General features: G+C 43.1%; 1 protein-coding gene across 1 annotated transcript; it reads left to right on the forward strand.

Annotated features, from left to right (window-relative positions):
* The first annotated feature begins 201 nt into the window (after nt 1–201).
* Nucleotides 202–19,031, forward strand: LOC111960560 (sodium channel regulatory subunit beta-3-like). Its single transcript, XM_023982607.2, has 7 exons — nt 202–465; nt 868–962; nt 5,636–5,799; nt 6,043–6,268; nt 13,968–14,106; nt 15,426–15,513; nt 16,141–19,031. Exons 2-6 carry the CDS (start codon nt 908–910, stop codon nt 15,487–15,489), a joined length of 648 nt encoding a protein of 215 aa, XP_023838375.1. The 5' UTR covers nt 202–465; nt 868–907; the 3' UTR covers nt 15,490–15,513; nt 16,141–19,031.
* The last annotated feature ends 2,758 nt before the right edge of the window (nt 19,032–21,789 follow it).

Below are 21,789 nucleotides of genomic sequence, written 5' to 3' on the forward strand. Positions count from 1 at the left end.
AATAGTTAAAAAAAATATAAAGAAAACCCCTTTTAATGAGGAAGTGTGTCCAAACTTTTGACTGGTACTCTACTTCGTATTGTCCATGTGCCTGGGAACAAGAAGATAGGGAGTCAAAATAAATAGGATGTGACTTTTACGCATGCGCATCAATGGAAACGTTATCGGAGCCCTAAGTGAGCGCTTATTGCGAAAAACAAAGGCAGTGAACAGCGGAACGGAACGTCATTTTCGGATTGCTCCTCATTTTATGAAGAATCTGACAAAAGAGTATCCTTTTTTGATTATTAAACCAGTTTATTATTCGCTATTCATCTAAAAACTTTTTACAATCCATTGTCATTGTATGATTGAGGATTTCTAGACGCTCACCCAGATCCTGCAATAGAAAGTGGCAGAGGAATCTACAGGTCTCTTTTGGGTTTTATTCATGGTGAAGCTGCGACGTATATCGAGTGAATGAGTGTGAGTCATTTTTTTCTCACCACAAATATAATACGACTTGAATAATATGGGAGAAGTTAACAAAAAAATAAGTGATTTGATCTTAGGCAACAGGCCAGTCAATGATATTATTAAATTAATGTTATCTTCAGACACTGGCAAATAACCATCATATAGCCTAAAGCAAGGTTTTTAGTCACACTTTGTGAAATCTCTACAGAGAATGTGTTATATTTATCGACGACCGATCTCCTGGGTAGCGGTGCGCTGTCCATTGTCCTGAAATTACGCTCTTCAAATAGCCTAATCAAACTAGGGCATTCCGCTACCACGACATAGAAATACTGTAGAGGAAAATACTGTAGATGAAATTTGAGATTATTCGAGGTTTAACGTGTTTTTTCTTTKTTTGATTGTGAACAGGAGAGCGTGTCCAAGACAGCTATCCCAGAGAATACCGAATATGAGAACTCGAACCAGGGTTATATTGCATTCTCTATTACTGTTGGTTTTAGTAGGTAAGTGTTTGCACTTACATTATGTATTTTGTCTCTAATGGTTGAAAATCACACCTAAATTAGATTTGTGATGCAACGGTTTTTGACAGTAATTGACACATCACGAACAAACAAGTTGTAATCCCAACACTTAGGCCTTTATGTTCCATCTTCAACTGACCACTTTGAGAGATCTGACTAAGGCTAGGATGGCAGGATTTGACACGGTCAAGTGACATAGAAAACCAATAGTAACATTCACTTGGCTTTTGGATTAAGTAAAATGAAGGTATGAGCCTATTATCATTACATGTAGAAGCCAACAGACAGGACATGATTTGGGTAATRAGCCTCTAAAGTAAAATAAAATACAATTTGGTAACACATTTATATAAAATATACTAAACATTTCACCAACTATTCCAACATTTAAAAACATGAACAAAACTAAGAGAGGTACTTAAACAGAGAGCATACAGTAGATCATCAACAAAAGTAAGTGAAAGCCTCAAATGAGGTCTGTCAGTGCTGTTATTCAGAAATAAGAAATACATTTGCATAACATTAGGCTGCTGACACATATCATGTATAGCAGGTTTCTACCTGGTCCTCTTTCCCAGTATGTTTCTGTGTCACGTTCACTACTGTGACTTTCCTGGTTTCCATGTGGCTGCATGGAAACTATCAAACGATCATGGTCCAAACACATTAAGACAGTTGTGAAGAGGGCACGACAAAGCATATTCCCCCTCAGGAGACTGAAAAGATTTGACATGGGTCCTCAGATCCTCAAAAGGTTCTACAGCTGCACCACCGAGAGCATCCTTACTGTTTGCATCACTGCCTGGTATGGAAATCGCTCGGCCTCTGACCGCAAGGCTCTACAGAGGGTAGTGCGTATACCCAGTACATCACCAGCTACTCTGTTTATTATCAATACATAGTCACTTTAACTCTACCTACATGTACATAATTACCTCAATTACCTCAACTAACCGGTGCTCCCACACATTGACTCTGTACCGGTACCCCCTGTATATAGCCTCACTATTGTTATTTTACTGCTGCTGTTTAATTATTTGTTACTTTTATTTTCTATTTTTACTTATCTATTTTACTGAACTGTTTTTTACTGATCTTCTTAAAGCATTGTTGGTTAAGGGCTTGTAAGTAAGCATTTCACTGCTATATTTGAAGCATGTGATAAATACATTTGATTTGATTTGTATGACCCTTCATGAGCTGGAGATGTGATCGATGTTGACAAACACAGCCCGGGGCTCTAGGTTACATAATACTAACCGTGCGTTGTGTCAATCAGTCACACAAAGATTCCATGCAGAAATCCACACATTTTCATCCCTCAATCACTATAGCAGCCTGACTGGGTTTGGATGCTTCCCAAATGGCAACCTAATCCCCATATTTCATGCACTACTTTAGACCAGGGCCCGGGTCAAAAGTAGTGCATGAAATATGGAATATGGTGCTGTTTGGGACTCAGACCTTGTTTGTGGGGTTGATGAAATTACGCTCACTGCGTGTGTCAGTCTAGTGTGAAATGTACAGTTGAAGTTTACATACAKCTTAGCCAAATACATTTAAACTCAGTTTTTCACAATTCCTGACATTTAATCCTAGTAAAAATTCCTTGTCTTAGGTTAGTTAGGATCATCACTTTAATTTAAGAATGTGAAATGTCTGTCACGACTTCCACCGAAGTCGGTTCCTCTCCTTGTTCGGGCGGCGTTCGGCGGTCGGCATCACCGGTCTTCTAGCCATTGTCGATCCACTTTTAATTTTCCATTTGTTTTGTCTTGTTTTCCTACACACCTGGTTCTCATTTCCTTCACTAAGTGTTGTGTATTTAACCCTCTGTTCCCCCCATGTCTTTGTGTGGAAATGTTTGTTTTAAGTGCTTGTGCACATGTTTACTGGTGCGCGACGGGTTTTGTACCCATGTTTGTTATTCTTTATGCCGTTGGTTTTGCAATTAAACTGCCTAGTTCTGCTCTCCTGCGTCTGACTTCCCTGCCACCAGTTACGCACCCCTTACAATGTCAGAATAATAGTAGAGAGAATGATTTATTTCAGCTTTTATTTCTATCATCACATTCCCAGTGGATCAGAAGTTTACATAGACTCAATTAGTATTTGGTAGCATTGCCTTTAAATTGTTTAACTTGGGTCAAATGTTTTGGGTAGCCTTCCACAAGCTTCACACAATAAGTTGGGTGAATTTTGGCCCATTCCTCCTGACAGAGCTGGTGTAATTGAGTCGGGTTTATAGGCCTCCTTGCTCGCACACGCTTTTTCAGTTCTGCCCACAAATTGTCTATAGGATTGAGGTCAGGTCTTTGTGATGGCCACTCCAATACCTTGACTTTGTTGTCCTTAAGTCATAGCTTTGGAAGTATGCTTGGGGTCATTGTCCATTTGGAAGACCCATTTGCGACCAAGCTTTAACTTCCTGACTGATGTCTTCAGATGTTGCTTCAATATAGCCACATCATTTTCCTACCTCATGATGCCATCTATTTTGTGAAGTGCACCAGTCCCTCCTGCAGCAAAGCACCCCCACAACATGATGCTGCCACCCCTGTGCTTCATGGTTGGGATGGTGTTCTTCGGCTTGCAAGCCTCCCCCTTTTTCCTCCAAACATAACGATGGTCATTATGGCCAAACGGTTCTATTTTTGTTTCATCAGACCAGAGGACATTTCTCCAAAAAGTACAATCTTTGTCCCCATGTGCAGTTGCAAACCGTAGTCTGGCTTTTTTATGGCGGTTTTGGAGCAGTGGCTTCTTCCTTGCCGAGCGGCCTTTCAGCTTATGTCGATATAGGACTTGTTTTACTGTGGATATAGATACTTTTGTTCCTGTTTCCTCCAGCATCTTCAAAACGTCCTTTGCTGTTGTTCTGGGATTGATTTGCACTTTTCGCACCAAAGTACGTTCCTCTCTAGGAGACAGAACGCGTCTCCTTCCTGAGCGGTATGACGGCTGCGTGGTCCCATGGTGTTTATACTTGCGTACTCTTGTTTGTACAGATGAACGTGGTACCTTCAGGCGTTTGGAAATTGCTCCCAAGGATGATCCAGACTTATGGAGGTCTACAATTTTTTTTTGAAGGTAGGCCTTGAAATACATACACAGGTACACCTCCAATTGACTCAAATGATGTCAATTAGCCTATCAGAAGCTTCTAAAGCCATAACATCATTTTCTGGAATTTTCCAAGCTGTTTAAAGGCACAGTCAACTTAGTGTTTGTAATCTTCTGACTCACTGAAATTGTGATACAGTGTATTATAAGTGAAATAATCTGTCTGTAAACAATCGTTGATAAAGTTACTTGTGTCATGCACACAGTAGATGACCTAACCGACTTTCCAAAACTATAGTTTGTTAACAAGAAATTTGTGGAGTGGTTGAAAAACGAGTTTTAATGACTCCAACCTAAGTGTATGTAAACTTACGACTTCAACTGTATACATATATTTTTATACATATTTTTGTATTATTATTTTGTTTTCTCCCCTATTTCGAGGTATCCAATTGGTAGTTAAAGTCTTGTCACATATCTGCAACTCCTGTACGGACTCGGTAGAAGTAAAAGTCGAGAGCCGTGCGTCCACCAAAATACGACCCCACCATGTCGCACTGCTTATTTGACACAATGCTCGCTTAACCCGGAAGCCAGCCGCACCAATTTGTCAGAGGAAACACTGTACACCTGGCGACCATGTCAGCATGCATGCACACAGTCCGCCACAGGAGTGATGGGACATGGACATCCTGGCCGGCAAAACCCTGCCGTAACCCAGTCGACGCTGGGCCAATTCAGTGCCGCCTCATGGCTCTCCCGGTCGTGGCCGGCTGCGATGGTCCGGGGTGTGAGGGTGTATTATGTGGTTGAGTGAGTTGTGATTTGAGGACAGTGGTGTCAATGGCACTGCATTATGCCAGTCTGACTGGCACAACAGGAAGCTCATCCAAGCCTGGCTCACATCATTAAGAGAACAGCAAAATTAGGTCACAGGGTTATCCGATAGAACATCACGCTCTGACAACAGACCAAAGGGGAATGGGCGGAGGGCGTAGTTGAATAGAATAATACATTTGTGTTTTTGCTGTCTTTTATTCCCGCCAGCTCCCACACGCAGGTTGATGTTTAAATTCATGAGTGTTGTCCTGGAGGCAGAACTGAGTGATTTCCCCTTAGGCTAGCTTCAAAGTCAAAATTGGCTATATTGTAAAAGTTTATAAAAAACATTTTGCTTTTCGGTATTAATTTAAGGTTAGGTATTAGGTTTAGCAGTGTGGTTAAGGTTAGGTTTAAAATCTGATTGTATGACTAGTGACCACTCTGCAGAGCTGCCTCCAGAAAGATTCATGACGAAAAACGCAAACCTGCCTCTCTCACTCTCACACACACACACACACACACACACACACACACACACACACACACACACACACACACACACAACACACACCGGGACCACACAACACCACATCCAACAACAACAACAAAGCCCACACACGCACACACACGCACACACACGCACACACACGCACGCACGCACACGCACACGCACAAACACACACATGTATGTATCTCTGGGTGATGTGTACTGTACATGCTACAGTGTGGTGCTGGTGTGATGCCGCTCTGTGTGTTACTATCTCCAGTGCAGGTGAGCAGGCCAGTATGTGTGGATGTGCCCTCCGAAACAGAGGCGGTTGTTGGGAACCCCATGAAACTGACCTGCATCTCCTGTATGAAGAGAGAGGAGGTCAGTGCGGAGACACGCGTGGACTGGTACTACATCCCACCTGACGAAGAACCCATCCCTGTAGGTCTCCTCCATCGAACATCCAATTGCACAAACACAAACTTCTACATTTTCATTACAAGTATTTCACCTGACAGGACCGGCAGTATTTCCTGACCATGTGACCTGATCAGGAATGATTGCCTGTAACTTTTTCCTGGACAGGCTGTATGGTCCACAAATACTTTGAATTATGAGGGAAGAATCGGGCAAAGTTAGCTAACAACGATTAGTGTGTGTGCGCTTGCTACGTTGCCCCCTCAGATCTACCTGTTTGATGGACAACCCAGGGAGCTGGAGGGGCCTTGGAGGGGTCGCCTGGTGTGGAATGGAAGTAAAGACCTGCAGGAACTCTCCATCCGTATCCTCAACGTCACAATGAACGACACGGGCACCTACAAGTGTGTGGTCTTCCGACAGTTTGAGTTTGACTGCTACTCTCCCTCGGTTACCAACAGCCTGGTCATCAACCTGGTGGTCAGAGAGGAAGGTAAGAGTACTTCCTGTTTTGTAATTGTACTTCCTGTTCTTTCAAGTTCCTTGCTGGAGACTTAACTATCTGTGGTTTGTATTTAGTTTCCATTTACTGGATGCTTGCTGGATGTTCACCTTACTCATAAATACTATTTAATAGGTATATTTGTATATAATTATTCCCACATTCACTTTACAATACCTCTATCTGCCTATCTATTGTGGACTGCTGGGACTTTTTTTCACATTTTGTTACGTTGCAGCTTTATTCTAAAATATATWAAATATTTGTTTTTCCCTCATCAATTTACACACAATAGCCTATAATGACAAAGCAAAAACAGGTTTTTAGAAATGTTTGCTAATTTATAAAACCTAAAAAAACGGAAATGTAATATGTACGTATTCAGACCCTTTACTTAGTACTTTGTTGAAGCACCTTTGGCAGCGATTGCATCCTTGAGTCTTCGGTATGACGCTACAAGCTTGGCACACCTGTATTTTGGGAGTTTCTCCCATTCTTCTCTGCAGATCCTCTTAAGCTTTGTCAGGTTGGATAAGGAATGTCGCTGCACAGCTATTTTCAGGTCTCTCCAGAGATGTTCGATCGGGCTCTGGCTGGGCCACTCAAGGACATTCAGAGACTTGTCCCGAAGCCACTCCTGCGTTGTCTTGGCTGTGTGCTTAGGGTCGTTGTCCTGTTGGGAGATGAACCTTCACCCCAGTCTGTGGTCCTGAGCGCTCTGGATCAGGTTTTCAGCTAGGATCTCTCTATACTTTGCTCCGTTCATCTTTCCCTCTGTCCTGCCACCACCGTGCTTCAACATAGGGATGGTGCCAGGTTTCCTCCAGACGTGACACTTGCCATTTATATATTTATATATATATATATTTCAACTTTATTTAACCAGGTAGGCCAGTTGAGAACAAGTTCTCATTTACAACTGCGACCTGGTCAAGATAAAGCAAAGCAGTGAGACAAAAACAACAACAGAGAGTTAGACATAAACAAACGTACAGTCAACAACACAACATAAAAAATCTATGTACAGTGTGTGCAAATGTAGAAGAGTAGGGAGGTAAGGCAATAAATAGGCCATAGAGGCGAAGTAATTACAATTTAGCATTAACATTAGAGTGATAGATGTGCAGATGATGATGTGCAAGTAGAGAAACTGGGGTGCAAAAGAYCAAGAAGATAAACAACAATATGGGGATGAGGTAGTTGGGTGTGCTATTTACAGATTGGCTGTGTACAGATACAGTGATCGGTAAGCTGCTTTGACCGCTGATGCTTAAAGTTAGAGAGGGAGATATAAGTCTCCAGCTTCAGTGATTTTTGCAATTCATTCCAGTCATTGGCAGCAGAGCACTGGAAGGAAAGGCGGCCAAAGTAGGTGTTGGCTTTGGGGATGACCAGTGAAATATACCTGCTGGAGCGCATGCTACGAGTGGGTATTGCTATGGTGACCAGTGAGCTGAGATAAGGCTGGGCTTTACCTAGCAAAGACTTATAGATGACCTGGAGCCAGTGGGTTTGGCGACTAATATGTATTGAGGGCCAGCCAACGAGAGCATACAAGTCTCAGTTGTGGGTAGTATATGGGTCTTTGGTGACAAAACGGATGGCACTGTGATAGACTGCCTCCAGTTTGCTGAGTAGAGTGTTGGAGGCTATTTTGTAAATGACATCGCCGAAGTCAAGGATCAGTGGGATGGTCAGTTTTACGAGGGTATGTTTGGCAGCATGAATGAAGAAGGCTTTGTTTTGCGAAATAGGAAGCCAATTCTAGATTTAATTTTGGATTGGAGATGCTTAATGTGAGTCTGGAAGGAGAGTTTACAGTCTAAGCAGACACCTAGGTATTTGTAGTTGTCCACATATTCTAAGTCAGAACCGTCCAGAGTAGTTATGCTAGTCGGGCGGGCGGGTGCGGGCAGCAATCGGTTGAGGAGCATGCATTTAGTTTTACTAGCATTTAAAAGCAGTTGGAGGCCATGGAAGGAGTATTGTATGGCATTGAAGCTCGGTTGGAGGTTTGTTAACACAAGGTCCAAAGAATGGCCAGATGTATACAGAATGGTGTTGTCTGCATAGAGGTGGATCAGAGAATCACCAGCAGCAAGAGCGACATTATTGATATATACAGAGAAAAGAGTCGGCCCGAGAATTGAACCCTGTGGCTCCCCCATAGGTCCGGACAACAGGCCCTCCGATTTGACACACTGAACTCTATCTGAGAAGTAGTTGGTGAACCAGGCGAGGCAGTCATTTGAGAAACCAAGGCTATTGAGTCTGCCGATAAGAATGTGATGATTGACAGAGTCGAAAGCCTTGGCCAGGTCGATGAAGACGGCTGCACAGTACTGTCTTTTATCGATGGCGGTTATGATATCGTTTAAGACCTTGAGCGTGGCTGAGGTGCACCCATGACGAGCTCGGAAACCAGATTGCATAGTGGAGAAGGTACGGTGGGATTCGTACCTTCGGTGATGGTCGGTGATCTGTTTGTTAACTTGGCTTTCGAATATTTTAGAAAGGCAGGGCAGGATGGAAATAGGTCTATAACAGTTTGGGTCTAGAGTGTCTCCCTCTTTGAAGAGGGGGATGACCGTGGCAGCTTTCCAATCTTTGGGGTTCTCAGACGATACGAAAGAAAGGTTGAACAGGCTAGTAATAGGGTTCGCAACAATTTCAACGGATAATTTTAGAAAGAGGGTCCAGATTGTCTATCCCAGCTGATTTGTAGGGAGACAGATTTTGCAGCTCTTTCAGAACATCAGCTGTCTGAATTTGGGTGAAGGAGAAGAGGAGGGGGCTTGGAAAAGTTGTTGCAGGGGTGCAGAGCTGTTGGCCGGGGTAGGGGTAGCCAGGTGGAAAGCTTGGCCAGCCATAGAAAAATGCTTATTGAAATGATCGATTATTGTAGATTTATCGGTGGTGACAGTGTTTCCTAGCCTCAGTGCAGTGGGCAGCTGGGAGGAGGTGCTCTTATTCTCCATGGACTTTACAGTGTCCKAAAACGTTTTGGAATTAGTGCTACAGGGTTCAAATTTCTGTTTGAAAAAGCTAGCCTTAGCTTTCCTAACTGACTGTGTGTATAGGTTCCTGACTTCCCTGAAAAGTTGCATATCGCGGGGACTATTCGATGCTATAATGCAGAACGCCACAGGATGTTTTTGTGCTGGTCAATGGCAGTCAAGTCTGGAGTGAACCAAGGGCAATATCTGTTCTTAGTTCTACATTTTTTGAATGGGGCATGCTATTTAAGATGGCGAGGGAAACACTTAAAGAGCAACCAGGCATCCTCGACTGACGGGATAAGGTCAGTATCCTTCCAGGATACCCGGGCCAGGTCGATTAGATAGGTCTGCTCGCTGAAGTTTTTTAGGGATGTGATGAGGGGTGGTCCCATTACGGACCAGGGACCCATTACGGACGCAGGCAATGAGGCAGTGATCGCTGAGATCCTGGTTGAAGACAGCAGAGGTGTATTTGGTGGGCAGGTTGGTTAGGATGATATCTGAGGGTGCCCATGGTTACGGATTTAGGGTTGTACCTGGTAGGTTCCGTGATAATTTGTGTGAGATTGAGGGCATCTAGCTTAGATTGTAGGATGGCTGGGGTGTTAAGCATATCCCAGTGTAGGTCACCTAACAGCACGAACTCTGAAGATAGATGGGGGGCAATCAATTCACATATGGTGTCCAGGGAACAGCTGGGGGCTGAGGGGGGTCTATAACAAGCGGCAACAGTGAGAGACTTCTTTCTGGAAAGGTGGATTTTTAAAAGTAGAAGCTCAAATTGTTTGTGCARAGACCTGGATAGTATGACAGAACTCTGCAGGCTATCTCTGCAGTAGATTGCAACTCCACCCCCTTTGGCAGTTCTWTCTTGTCAGAAAATGTTGTAGCTGGAGATGGAAATTTCAGGATTTTTGGTGGCCTTCCGAAGCCAGGATTCAGACACGGCTAGGACATCCGGGTTGGCGGCGTGTGCTAAAGCAATGAATAAAACAAATTTAGGGAGGAGGCTTCTAATGTTAACATGCATGAAACCAAGGCTTTTACAGTTACAGAAGTCAACCAATGAGAGCGCCTGGGGAATGGGAGAGGTGTTGGGCGCTGCAGGGCCTGGGTTAACCTCTTCATCACCAGAAGAATAGAGGAGGATTAGGATAAGTGTACGGCTAAAGGCTATAAGAACTGGTCGTCCAGTGCGTTCGGAACAGAGATTAAAAGGAGCAGATTTCTGGGCGTGGAATAATAGATTCAAGGCATACTGTACAGACAAGGGTGTGGTAGGATGTGAGTACAGTGGAGATAAACATAGGCATTGAGTGACGATGAGAGAGGTTTTGTCTCTAGAGGCACCAGTTAAGCCAGGTGAGGTCACTGCATGTGTGGGGGGTGGAACAAAAAGGGCTATCTAAGGCATAATTGGCAGGGCTGGGGGCTCTACGGTGAAATAAGACAATAATCACTAACCAAAACAGCAATAGACAAGGCATATTGACATTAGGGAGAGGCATGTGTAGCCGAGGGATCATAGGGTCCAGTGAGTAGCAATAGATGAGTCAGGGAGCCGATTCAGTAGTCGCTACTACGCTAGGTGAGCTGGAGACACAGCTCGCGGGCCGGGGCTAGCAGATGGGCCTCCGGCGACGTCACAACGGAGGAGCCTGTTGAAACCACCTTGGACGATTACGTCGGCAGACCAGTCCCGATGGATCGGCGGGGCTCCGTGTTGGCAGTAAAGGGTCCAGGCCAATTGGCAAAAGATGTATTGTAGCCCAAGAATTGGCTGGTGGACCTCTTCGGCTAGCTGGGAGACTGGTCTTGCTTGAGGCTAGCTCAAGGCTAACTGGTGCTTGCTTCGGGACAGAGACGTTAGCCAGGAGTAGCCACTCGGATTGCAGCTAGCTAGCTGTGATGATCCGGTGTAAAGGTTCAGAGCTTGTGGTAGGAATCCGGAGATGTGGTAGAGAAAAAGCAGTCCGATATGCTCTGAGTTGATATCGCGCTGTGCAGACTGGCAGGTATTGACCGAGCTAAGGCTTGCTGGTGTCCGAGTTAACAGTGAAGTCCGCTAGCAGTTTCTAACTGACTACTAGCTAGTTAGCTGGCTAGCTCCTGATGGAGGTTCCGGTTCTAAAGTATAAAAATGGCAGATCCGTACCACATTGGGTGAGGTGGGTTGCAGGAGAGTATATTCAGTCCGTAGATGGAAAGTGAGATTAAAATATATCCGAAATATATATGAAAAAACGAGGGGAAAAAACTATATTTACACAGGACGGGACAAGATAAAACACACGTCCGACTGCTACGCCATCTTGGAACACAAAGAGGCCAAAGTTTCAGAGAATCTTCTTTCTCATGGTCTAAGAGTCTTTAGGTGCCTTTTGGGAAACTCCAAGCGGGCTGTCTTGTGCCTTTTACTGAGGAGTGGGTTCAGTCTGGCCACTCTACCATAAAGACCTGATTGGTGGAGTGCTGCAGAGATGGTTGTCCTTCTGGTAAGGTTCTTTCCATCTCCACAGAGAAACTCTAAAGCTCTGTCAGAGTGACCATCGGGTTCTTGGTCAGAAACCCTGACCCAGGCCCTTCTCCCCCGATTGCTCAGTTTGGCCTCATAGCAAAGGGTCTGAATACTTTTTTTAATGCATTTGCAATTTAAAAAAAAAATTTAACATTTTTTTCTTTGTAATTATGGGGTATTTTGTGAAGATAGCTGAAACATTTTTTTCATTTAATCAATTTTAGAATAAGGCTGTAATGTAACAAAATATGGAAAAAGTAAATGGGTCTGAATACTATGTAAGAAAACGAGAGGAAGAGATGGCATGATTGTTGAATAATACTGTTGGGTTTGCAGTATGACAATTTTAACAGAGGGAATTTGACCTATCAATATGTGCTACAATATCTAATGTGTTTTGCATAGAGCTACACTAACTGTCAGCTGGCAATAAATTGCCTGGACTATAGTGTTATAGAATGTACTATGCATGGAGGAAAACACTAAAGCATCAAGAGATGACTTTTTGTTTATTCCCAATAAGGTTATGTGAAACACTATTCTGTATACTTTACAAATGTGATTATACTAGCAATAATTGGATCTTACCATCTTTATCATTGGACCATTATCCCATCAAATGTATCTTCTCAATATGTACCCAAAATATTTACAAAACGTTTATGTACAGACAAAGCATACCTCTTTAGGATCCGCCTCTTTTTTATTTATTTTTTGCCTAAAATGACATACCCAAATCTAACTGCCTGTAGCTCAGGCCCTGAAGCGAGGATATGCATATTCTTGGTACCATTTGAAAGGAAACACTTTGAAGTTTGTGGAAATGTGAAAGTAATGTAGGAGAATATAACACAATAGATCTGGTAAAAGATAATACAAAGAAAAAATCTACCGTTCTTTTGTATTTTTTTTGTACCATCTTTGAAATGCAAGAGAAAGGCCATCATGTATTATTCCAGCCCAGTTGTCATTTATATTTTGTCCACTAGATGGCTGCAGTGTTTGTGCAAAGTTTTAGACTGATCCAATGAACCATTTAATTTCTGTTCAAAATGTTGTATCAAGACTGCCCAAATGTGCGTAATTTGTTTATTAATAACTTTTCATGTTCAAGATTGTGCACTCTCCTCAAACAATAGCATGGTATTCTTTCACTTTCATCAGATATGTCTATGTCCTGGGAAATATTCTTGTTACTTACAACCTCAAGCTAATCGCATTAGCCTACATTTGCTCAACTGTATCGTGGAAGTGACACCGATCCCTGAAGAAGTCTGCCTCCTATACTGAATGAGATTGACTTCACCTGGCTAACAGAACTAGCTGTAATGCCCACATATGGGACTGTTTATATTTTTTATTATGAGTGAATGGATAAATCAGAAATAGATTGCTACATACTGAAGCCATTTGAATTAGAATTGCCATTTCATTGCTAGTGGCGACAGGACAGTTATTTATTATGGCTGATATGCTGGGTTTCAAAACACATTGAGAATCTGTTCACTGTCCCATACTAACAAATAGGCCTACATAGTTATCTAACTTACAAATAGTTATCTTTACAGCTCTTTGCCTTATTCAGAAATCACATAATTGTAGAACAGTCTGTGCAAGATTTACAGTAAGTCCCTATCAAATCAATGCAGTTTAAATACATTGTCTATTTCTGTTGTCTTGCAGTGTTCCATCCAAACAGATGCGGTGTGGGTTGTGTCATAGAGATGGAAAGAGGGCACACCTATCTTTGCCATTCATCACTTCTGTGACAGCATGGGCAGAACCATTGAGGGCTATATCAATTTCAAAGTAGTCAATGTCTTCTTCTTCTTCTTCTACTTCTAGGAGTTTATTGGCGGTTTGTAATCAAACTAAAAAGGTGTATACCTACACCTACTGTGTTCGAGTGTGTATAGTCTGAACAGGCATAAAGCTAAAGTTAATGATTTAACTGCCACCTGTTGAGCTTGAATCTTTGCTCAGAAGTATTTGCTGATCCCTTCTGCTGACTTGGATGAAATTCTGTTATCCTTCCTTGACCCATAGGTAGTCCCACCCAGTTGCCTACTTTAAAATGGTGAAAGCCTTTGATGGCGCTGCCAATGCTAAAACCGACTTTGTAGCAAGTGTGCCCTATATCCATCTCTATGGGTTGTGTGTGTCTGTCTGGCAGCCAGTGACGACACCACTGCCCTGTACTCGGAGATCATGATGTACGTCCTGCTGGTCTTCCTCACCTGCTGGCTCCTGGTGGAGATGGTATACTGCTACAGGAAGATCTCCAAGTCAGACGAGCAGGCCCAGGACCCCGCGTGAGTAGCTCTTAGCCATGTGTCTCATGGCTTTTTATCTCATAGGGCTTGTCTCTTATCTCGTAGCTTTGTATCTCGTAGCTTTGAATCTTGTCGGCTTTCCGCTGAGGTCCCTGGATAGCTTGGAGCGCTCTGCTGACTCCTGTACTGCCATTTTCAAACAACCAATTTAGTGCTCTGTGGATTTGCAGCCGGATCTGAAATTGACCTGTTCTGTGGCCAAGGCTTCAATATATTTCTGTGCTGTCAGCTCCCAATGATTGGTGATGGTGCTCGGCGGTAGATGGAAGTCGGTACAGTGGATTGTGGGCCATCAAATGTCAACCTTACAATAAAGATATTGGGTAATATACAGTGCATGTTTGAATCCAATGACACTGTTCCTGTACCTTACACTGGATGTACCGATAGTGCAGGATAGATGTACACAGAACTTACTTGGGAAATTGAGAGAATGTCTGAAGGCATCGATGGAGGAAATGGGTTAAAATAATGCACTTCTGAACACATGAAGAGAGTGTACACTGCTACGTGACATGGCTTGTGACAGTTGTTCCGAAAATGCTTTTTAAATGGACAACACTWTGCGCTCAGTCTAGAGCCAATGCCTAATGACCCTATGCCCAAGAACACCAGAGTAAGTTTAACCACCAGTGGTGTGTTGCAAGGCGTGACCTCCGTCCGGTCTAGTGCCGACAGGACTTAGGGCTCTGGTTAAAAAAAGAATGCACTATACAGGGAATAGGGTGCCATTTGGGACGCAGCTTGGTATTGAGCTGTTTGAGCAGATCAACATTAGAGGCACACTGATGGCAGCCAGCCATAATATGTGACTGGCGGTTCAACAGTACAGGACAATGTATCCATTTAAAAGGATCTGTAGCATGCATTACTGATCCCAAATCACATCGATCATGGACTGTTGGCTAGGAGACAGGATGATCTCCAGCAGTTGCAAGTGTGGTTAACTGATTTCCTACCATTTTCCCACTTCCATTTGACCTGGTTCTCTTACTTGAAATAGGTTAACTCATGGGTTGTGGGAATCCTATTAGCAAAGTTGAAAAAAATCGATGTCATAGCTTCTTAGTCAGTATCCAGGCTTATGTTCGGTATTGCTGTTGGCACGTTGTCACGAATAAACTGGAACCTTCCCAATGATAAGTTACCCCAATTGTTTAAATTGTTTTGCAATTGTCTCAATTGTTTTGCATTGACAGAGTTGAATAAGAAAGGCCCAATGAAATGTTCACAGTATGGTGCTCCATGGATGCACCACGGGATCTTAGATGTGCCTCTCTCTCTTTACCCATCTACAGGACAAACTACCTAGCCATTCCCTCAGAAAATAAAGAGAACCTGGGTGTTCCAGTTACAGAATAAAAGTGACTGTCTCACACCAATACGGTATTTTGAATGTGGCTCTCAATCTGACCTCGATCAGAAAATCACTCTCCACTTCAACTCACGAGTCTCTTTCTGCTGCAACCTCATCCCCCATTTTCTTCCGTAAGACATGACTCACTCACACCATAGTAAGAACATTCCCTTCCTCAACCACTCATCTCTGTGCTTTATATCCATCTACCATCAGCTCTTTCTCACTCATAGTACTCGTACTAATAGTAAAAGTCTACCTAATAGTGAAAATAACGAGAGGTGAAAACAATAGTTATATAAGAAATCCACTCTCCACGTGAGATTCTTTGGTACTTGATTTAAGTGTCGTTTTCAAAGGGAGAGTGGCCCGATTTACAATAGTGAAAGAAATGAGGCCCATGAACACTCTGAACATACCCCCTGCTGTGTTCTCAGAACAGTGGACGGAGACATGTTTTCTTAGTATTGCTAAGGGGCTGTGTGAGGCACAGTGGTACTTTCTGAGAGTGGTACTTTCTGTTTTATTTAAGTGGAAGAAAGTTTTTCGCAAGTTATTGTTTTACATTTCTGAATCTGTATTAGAATATCTGTTACTGTTGTACCTGATCTGAATTTTTCAACACATCAAGCAACTTAGTCTGTCCTCTATTTCAGGTACTGACCAATGGTGTATCAAGCAGTTCATAGTCACCTGACGATACAGACTGAACTCTTTGAAGGGAACTTTCAGTAAAGATGTCGCAACGCCTCTCAGCAACCAGGAAACCTGCCAAGTGGAGTCCCCTTTGTCTTGGTCTTGTGGTGTGAGCTAGCCAAATACTTGAATGCTCAAGTATACTCTCCCTTCTTATTTCACTCTGAACCACTATGTGCCAGACAGCAGTGATTTGATGATTAGTAAGTTGTTTATGACTTTTGAATGTCACCCACAGAAACAAAATTGAACCGACTGTTGCAGAGGATCAACCAATTGCTTTCAAAGCAAACTACTTATACTTTTAAATGTGTGAAATGTTGTTCAAATGGTACACTGCACATCATTGGGTGCACATAAAAGCTTCTGGTACGTTATTTTCAGTTCATTTTTACTCTCCTGATAGAAAATGACGAGATCATGGGTCAAGGTTTTGCTCTTATATGACCGGTGTCCCGTCGTTATCTTTTTACAGAAATTGGATTGCATAGCTTGTCAGGTTTACTTCACTCAAGTTGTTTGGTCAAATGAGATGTTTCATGCACAGTATGACTGTGGTTTATGATATGAACACTGAGTCCTCTCGCTGGTTCTTAGTGTGACTCCAAGGCTCCATTTGGCCTTCTACGTCAGAAGCTCCTCTTTAAGTTCAATTCTCTTCCACGAAAGGACCTGGCTTGAGAAGACGTTGTGCATTTGGATCTTAGAGAGTGACTAGGCTATTTTACAAAAGAAGAAGAAGGAAACAAATGGAACAAAGTCACAGTCATTGGTACCAGAGATTCCTATATCTTTTGCTCACATCAACAATATGGCTTTTTTACTCAGTGTTTTGTGAGATATAAAGCTTATTCAATGGCATCTTATTAAGACATTCAAAACAATGATGCTGCATAATACAACTACTGTACACACCAATAGCCAAATACTTGATCATTCTAAACCATGCTAAACCATATACTGGCTGGTGAGATTGTTGTTTTTTAATATACAGTAGAATTGCTATTGAGACTCATATGTGCCTACTTCTATAATGTATGAATTGTGTACAATCATACTATATACAGTGCATTCGGAAAGTATTCAGATTCCGTCACCTTTTCCACATTTTGTTACTTTACAGCCTTATTCTAAAATTGATTATATCGTTTTTTCCCCTCATCAATCTACACGCAATACCCCATAATGACAAAGCAAAAACAGGCTTTTAGACATTTTTGCAAATGTATTACAAATAAAAAAACTTAAATATCACATTTACATAAGTATTCAAACCCTTTACTCAGTACTTTGTTGAAGCACCTTTGGCAGCGATTACATCCTTGAGTCTTCTTTGGTATGATGCTACAAGCTTGGCACACCTGTATTTGTGGAGTTTCTCCCATTCTTCTCTGCAGATCCTCTCAAGCTCTGTCAGGTTGGATGGGGAGCGAAGCTGCACAGCTATTTTCAGGTCTCTCCAAAATCAAATCAAATTTATTTATATAGCCCTTCTTACATCAGCTGATATATCAAAGTGCTGTACAGAAACCCAGCCTAAAACCCCAAACAGCAAGCAATGCAGGTGTAGAAGCACAGTAGCTAGGAAAAACTCCCTAGAAAGGCCAAAACCTAGGAAGAAACCTAGAGAGGAACCAGGCTATGAGGGGTGGCCAATCCTCTTCTGGCTGTGCCGGGTGGAGATTAAAACAGAACATGGCCAAGATGTTCAAATGTTCATAAATGAACAGTTGGAAGGGTAACCTTCCGCCAGTCTGAGGTCTGGAGCAGGTTTTCATCAATGATCTCTCTGTACTTTTCTCCATTAATCTTTCCCTCAAAACATCACCACAGCATGATGCTGCCACCACCATGCTTCACTCTAGGGATGGTATTGGCCAGGTGATAAACGGTGCCTGGTTTCCTCCAGACGTGACACTTGGCATTCAGGCCAAAGAGTTCAGTCGTGGTTTCATCAGACCAGAGAATCTTGTTTTGCATGGTCTGAGAGTCCTTTAGGTGCCTTTTGGCCAACTCCAAGCGGGCTGCCATATACCTTTTACTGAGGAGTGGCTTCAGTCTGGCCACTCTACCATAAAGACCTGATTGGTGGAGTGCTGCAGAGATGGTTATCCTTCTGGAAGGTTCTCCCATCTCCACAGAGGAACTCTGGAGCTCTTTTTTCACAACCCTGACCAAGGCCCTTCTCCCCCGATGGCTCAGTTTGGCCGGGCGGCCAGCTCTAGGAAGAGTCTTGGTGGTTCCAAACTTCGTCCATTTATTAAGAATGATGGTGGCCACTGTGTTCGTGGGGACCTTCAATGCTCCAGAAATGTTTTGGTACCCTTTCCCTGATCTGTGCCTCGACACAATCCTGTCTCGGAGCTCTACAGGCAATTCCTTCGACCTGGCTTGGTCAACTGTGGGAACTTATATAGCCAGGTGTGTGCCTTTCCAAATCATTTACAGTCAATTTAATTTACCACAGGTGGACTCCAATCAAGTTATAGGAACAAATCATGGATGATCAATGGAAACAGGATGCACCCGAGCTCAATTTCAAGTCTCATAGCAAAGGGTCTGAATACTTATGTAAATATTTCAGATTTTTTATTTATACATTTGCAATAATAACTAAAAACCTGTTTTCGCTTTGTCATTATGGGGCACTGTGTGTAGATTGATGAGGGGGGAAATAATTTAATCCATTTTAGAATAAGGCTGTGAAGTAACAAAATGTGGAGAAAGTGAAGGGGTCTGAACACTTTCCGAATGCCCTGTATGTCACTGTATCTCTTATACACTGTATCTCCATACTGAGCTATTAAAGGACAATGCATTCCAAATGTATCCGAACCCTTCTCCATACTTATCTAATTTGTAAAGTCCTTCTACTTTGATCTTGAAAATCTATTTGATTACAGAGTTGGCACAGAGACGAGACAAGCAGGTCGCGTTTCATTGAAATGCTAAAACACTCGATAAGAGTTTGTGCAAGTCTGTCTGTCAATCTCCTCACTGATTGTGTGACTAATAACAGAGGAAGGTATTGTTTTTAGATACCTCAAAAACATTACAGATAAAATATAACTATTTAGTTATTGCCTGATTAGCGAATACCACAGGGAAAAGGAGCATCATCCCATTTGCTATAGATACAATGTGACTAGTTCACCCACAAGGTTTTGATGACATATCTTGACTGGGGAATAGGGGTGGGGACAGACTGGGGGTGGTGGCACCAAGCTATTGAGACTAAGGAGGTAGGGTGTGAATGAATTAGGCCAAATCTAGGTGGGTTCAGCCATCCATCTGTACCATCCATCCTCCTCCACAGTGCACAGCTGGTGTTAAGCACCTTAGGATGGGGGGCAGTCCTCGGAGAACAATCGCACCAGCACCATGTTTTTGTTCTGGGGCCACCGGTGACAGATATAGCATCTGTCGTTATAGCAACCCAGGCAAGCGCCGAGCAGAGAGCAGATTGGTTGTCTTCGACTTAACCATGCCATGATGACAGAGTTGTGCGGGTCATGCACGAACCAGACATGAAGGTAATGACTACACAGTACAGGGCACAAGGGTTATCACAACCCTTGCTAGTAATGCACCCTAAAGCATGGGCCTACATCAGTGATATGAAAATTCAACATTTCATTATCTGTATGCTGCACCTCATTCAGCCAGTAATGCTTTTCCCTCCTCTTCTGTTTAACAAGCGTGTCATTGGAGTACGGTATAATTTCCTATCTCCCAAAGGGTACAACCCACTATTGTGACCCACATTTAAGACTTTATAATTATACCAGGCTGTTACTAATCTGAAATAAATTCATTTATCACAGAAATGTATTCAACAATGCTAGATGTTCTATTGGAGCTGGAATAATGCCAATCCCTCACAACAATTCATTAACATTTTACACAACAACAACGCCTGTCACACCCTGATCTGTTTCACCTGTCTTTGTGCTTGTCTCCACTCCCCTCCAGGTGTTGCCCATCTTTGACCCTTATCCCCAGTGTATTAATACCTGTGTCCTCTGTTTGTCTGTTGCTAGTTCATTTTGTCCGTCAAGCCTACCAGCATTTTTCCCCTTGCTCCTGTCTTTTTCTATAGTTCCCGTTTTCTAGTTTTCCCGGTTTCGACCATTCTGCCGGCCCTGACGGGCCGCCCCAGGTGGTAAGGGTAGGTAACAACACATCCGCCACGCTGATCCTCAACACAGGGGCCCCTCAGGGGTGCGTGCTCAGTCCCCTCCTGTACTCCCTGTTCACTCATGACTGCATGGCCAAGCACGACTCCAACACCATCATTAAGTTTGCCGATGACACAACAGTGATAGGCCTGATCACCGAAAACGATGAGACAGTCTATAGGGAGGAGGTCAGAGACCTGGCCATGTGGTGCAAGGACAACAACCTCTCTCTCAACGTGATCAAGACAAAGGAGATGATTGTGGACTACAGAAAAAGGAGGACTGAGCACACCCCCATTCTCATCGACAGGGCTGTAGTGGAGCAGGTTGAGAGCTTCAAGTTCCTTGGAGTCCACGTCACCAACAAACTATCATGGTCCAAACACACCAAGACAGTTGTGAAGAGGGCACGACAAAGCCTATTCCCTCTCAAGAGACTGAAAATATTTGGCATGGGTCCTCAGATCCTCAAAGTTCTATAGCTGCACCATCGAGAGCATCCTGACTGGTTGCATCATTGCCTGGTATAGCAACTGCTCGGCCTCCGACCGCAAGGCACTACAGAAGGTAGTGCGTACTGCCCAGTACATCACTGGGGCCAAGCTTCCTGCCATCCTGGACCTCTATACCAGGCGGTGTATACATACTGCGGGTACCTCAATTACCTCAACTAACCGGTGCCCTGCACATTGACTCTGTACCCGTGCCCCCTGTATATAGCCTCGCTAATGTTGTTTTACTGCTGCTCTTTAATTATTTGTTACTTTTATTTAAAATGTTTTACTTATCTATTTTTTACTTAACACGTATTTTTCTTAACTGCATTGTTGGTTAAGGGCTTGTAAGTAGCATTTGACTGTAAGGTTGTTGTATTCGCCAACATGTGACAAATAAAATTTGATTTGATTTGATCTTGACTGACTGCATCCCTGCTTGGTATAGCAACTGCAACTGCGCAAGGCGCCACAGAGGGTAGTGTGTATGACTCCAGCCACCCAAGTCATAGACTGTTCTCTCTGCTACTGCACGGCAAGTGGTTCCGGAGCACCAAGTCTGGGACCAAAAGGCTCCTGAACAGCTTCTACCCCGAACCCATAAGCCTGCTGAACAGTTAATCAAATGGCTACCCCTACTATTTACATTGACCCCTGTTAATTATCTAACCTGATTGCCTAGTCACTTTTACCCTTAACTACATGTACATATTACCTCAGTTACCTCAACTACCTCATACCCCTGCATACTGACTCGGCTCCAGTACTCCTTGTATATAGCATTGTTATTGTTACTACTGTTACAACAACAACAAAATATATTGTAATATTTCTCTATTTTAAATAGCCTTGTCAATGCCAGAATGGCCCATAGGCCAGCAGCCTATCTCCTGTTTCTGTAGCTTGAGGCAGCTTGATGTACAAGTACACCATCTGG

The sequence above is a fragment of the Salvelinus sp. IW2-2015 genome, linkage group LG4p (genome assembly GCF_002910315.2).
Source record: "Salvelinus sp. IW2-2015 linkage group LG4p, ASM291031v2, whole genome shotgun sequence".
Lineage (NCBI taxonomy): Eukaryota > Metazoa > Chordata > Actinopteri > Salmoniformes > Salmonidae > Salvelinus > Salvelinus sp. IW2-2015.

Bases quoted from the DNA above. Each gene is read 5' to 3' on its own strand.
- LOC111960560 (XM_023982607.2), top strand. From the start codon at position 908: ATGAGAACTCGAACCAGGGTTATATTGCATTCTCTATTACTGTTGGTT. The intron at 5,800-6,042 runs GTAGGTCTCCTC...TTGCCCCCTCAG, and splicing joins CTGACGAAGAACCCATCCCT to ATCTACCTGTTTGATGGACA. The intron at 6,269-13,967 runs GTAAGAGTACTT...TCTGTCTGGCAG, and splicing joins CCTGGTGGTCAGAGAGGAAG to CCAGTGACGACACCACTGCC.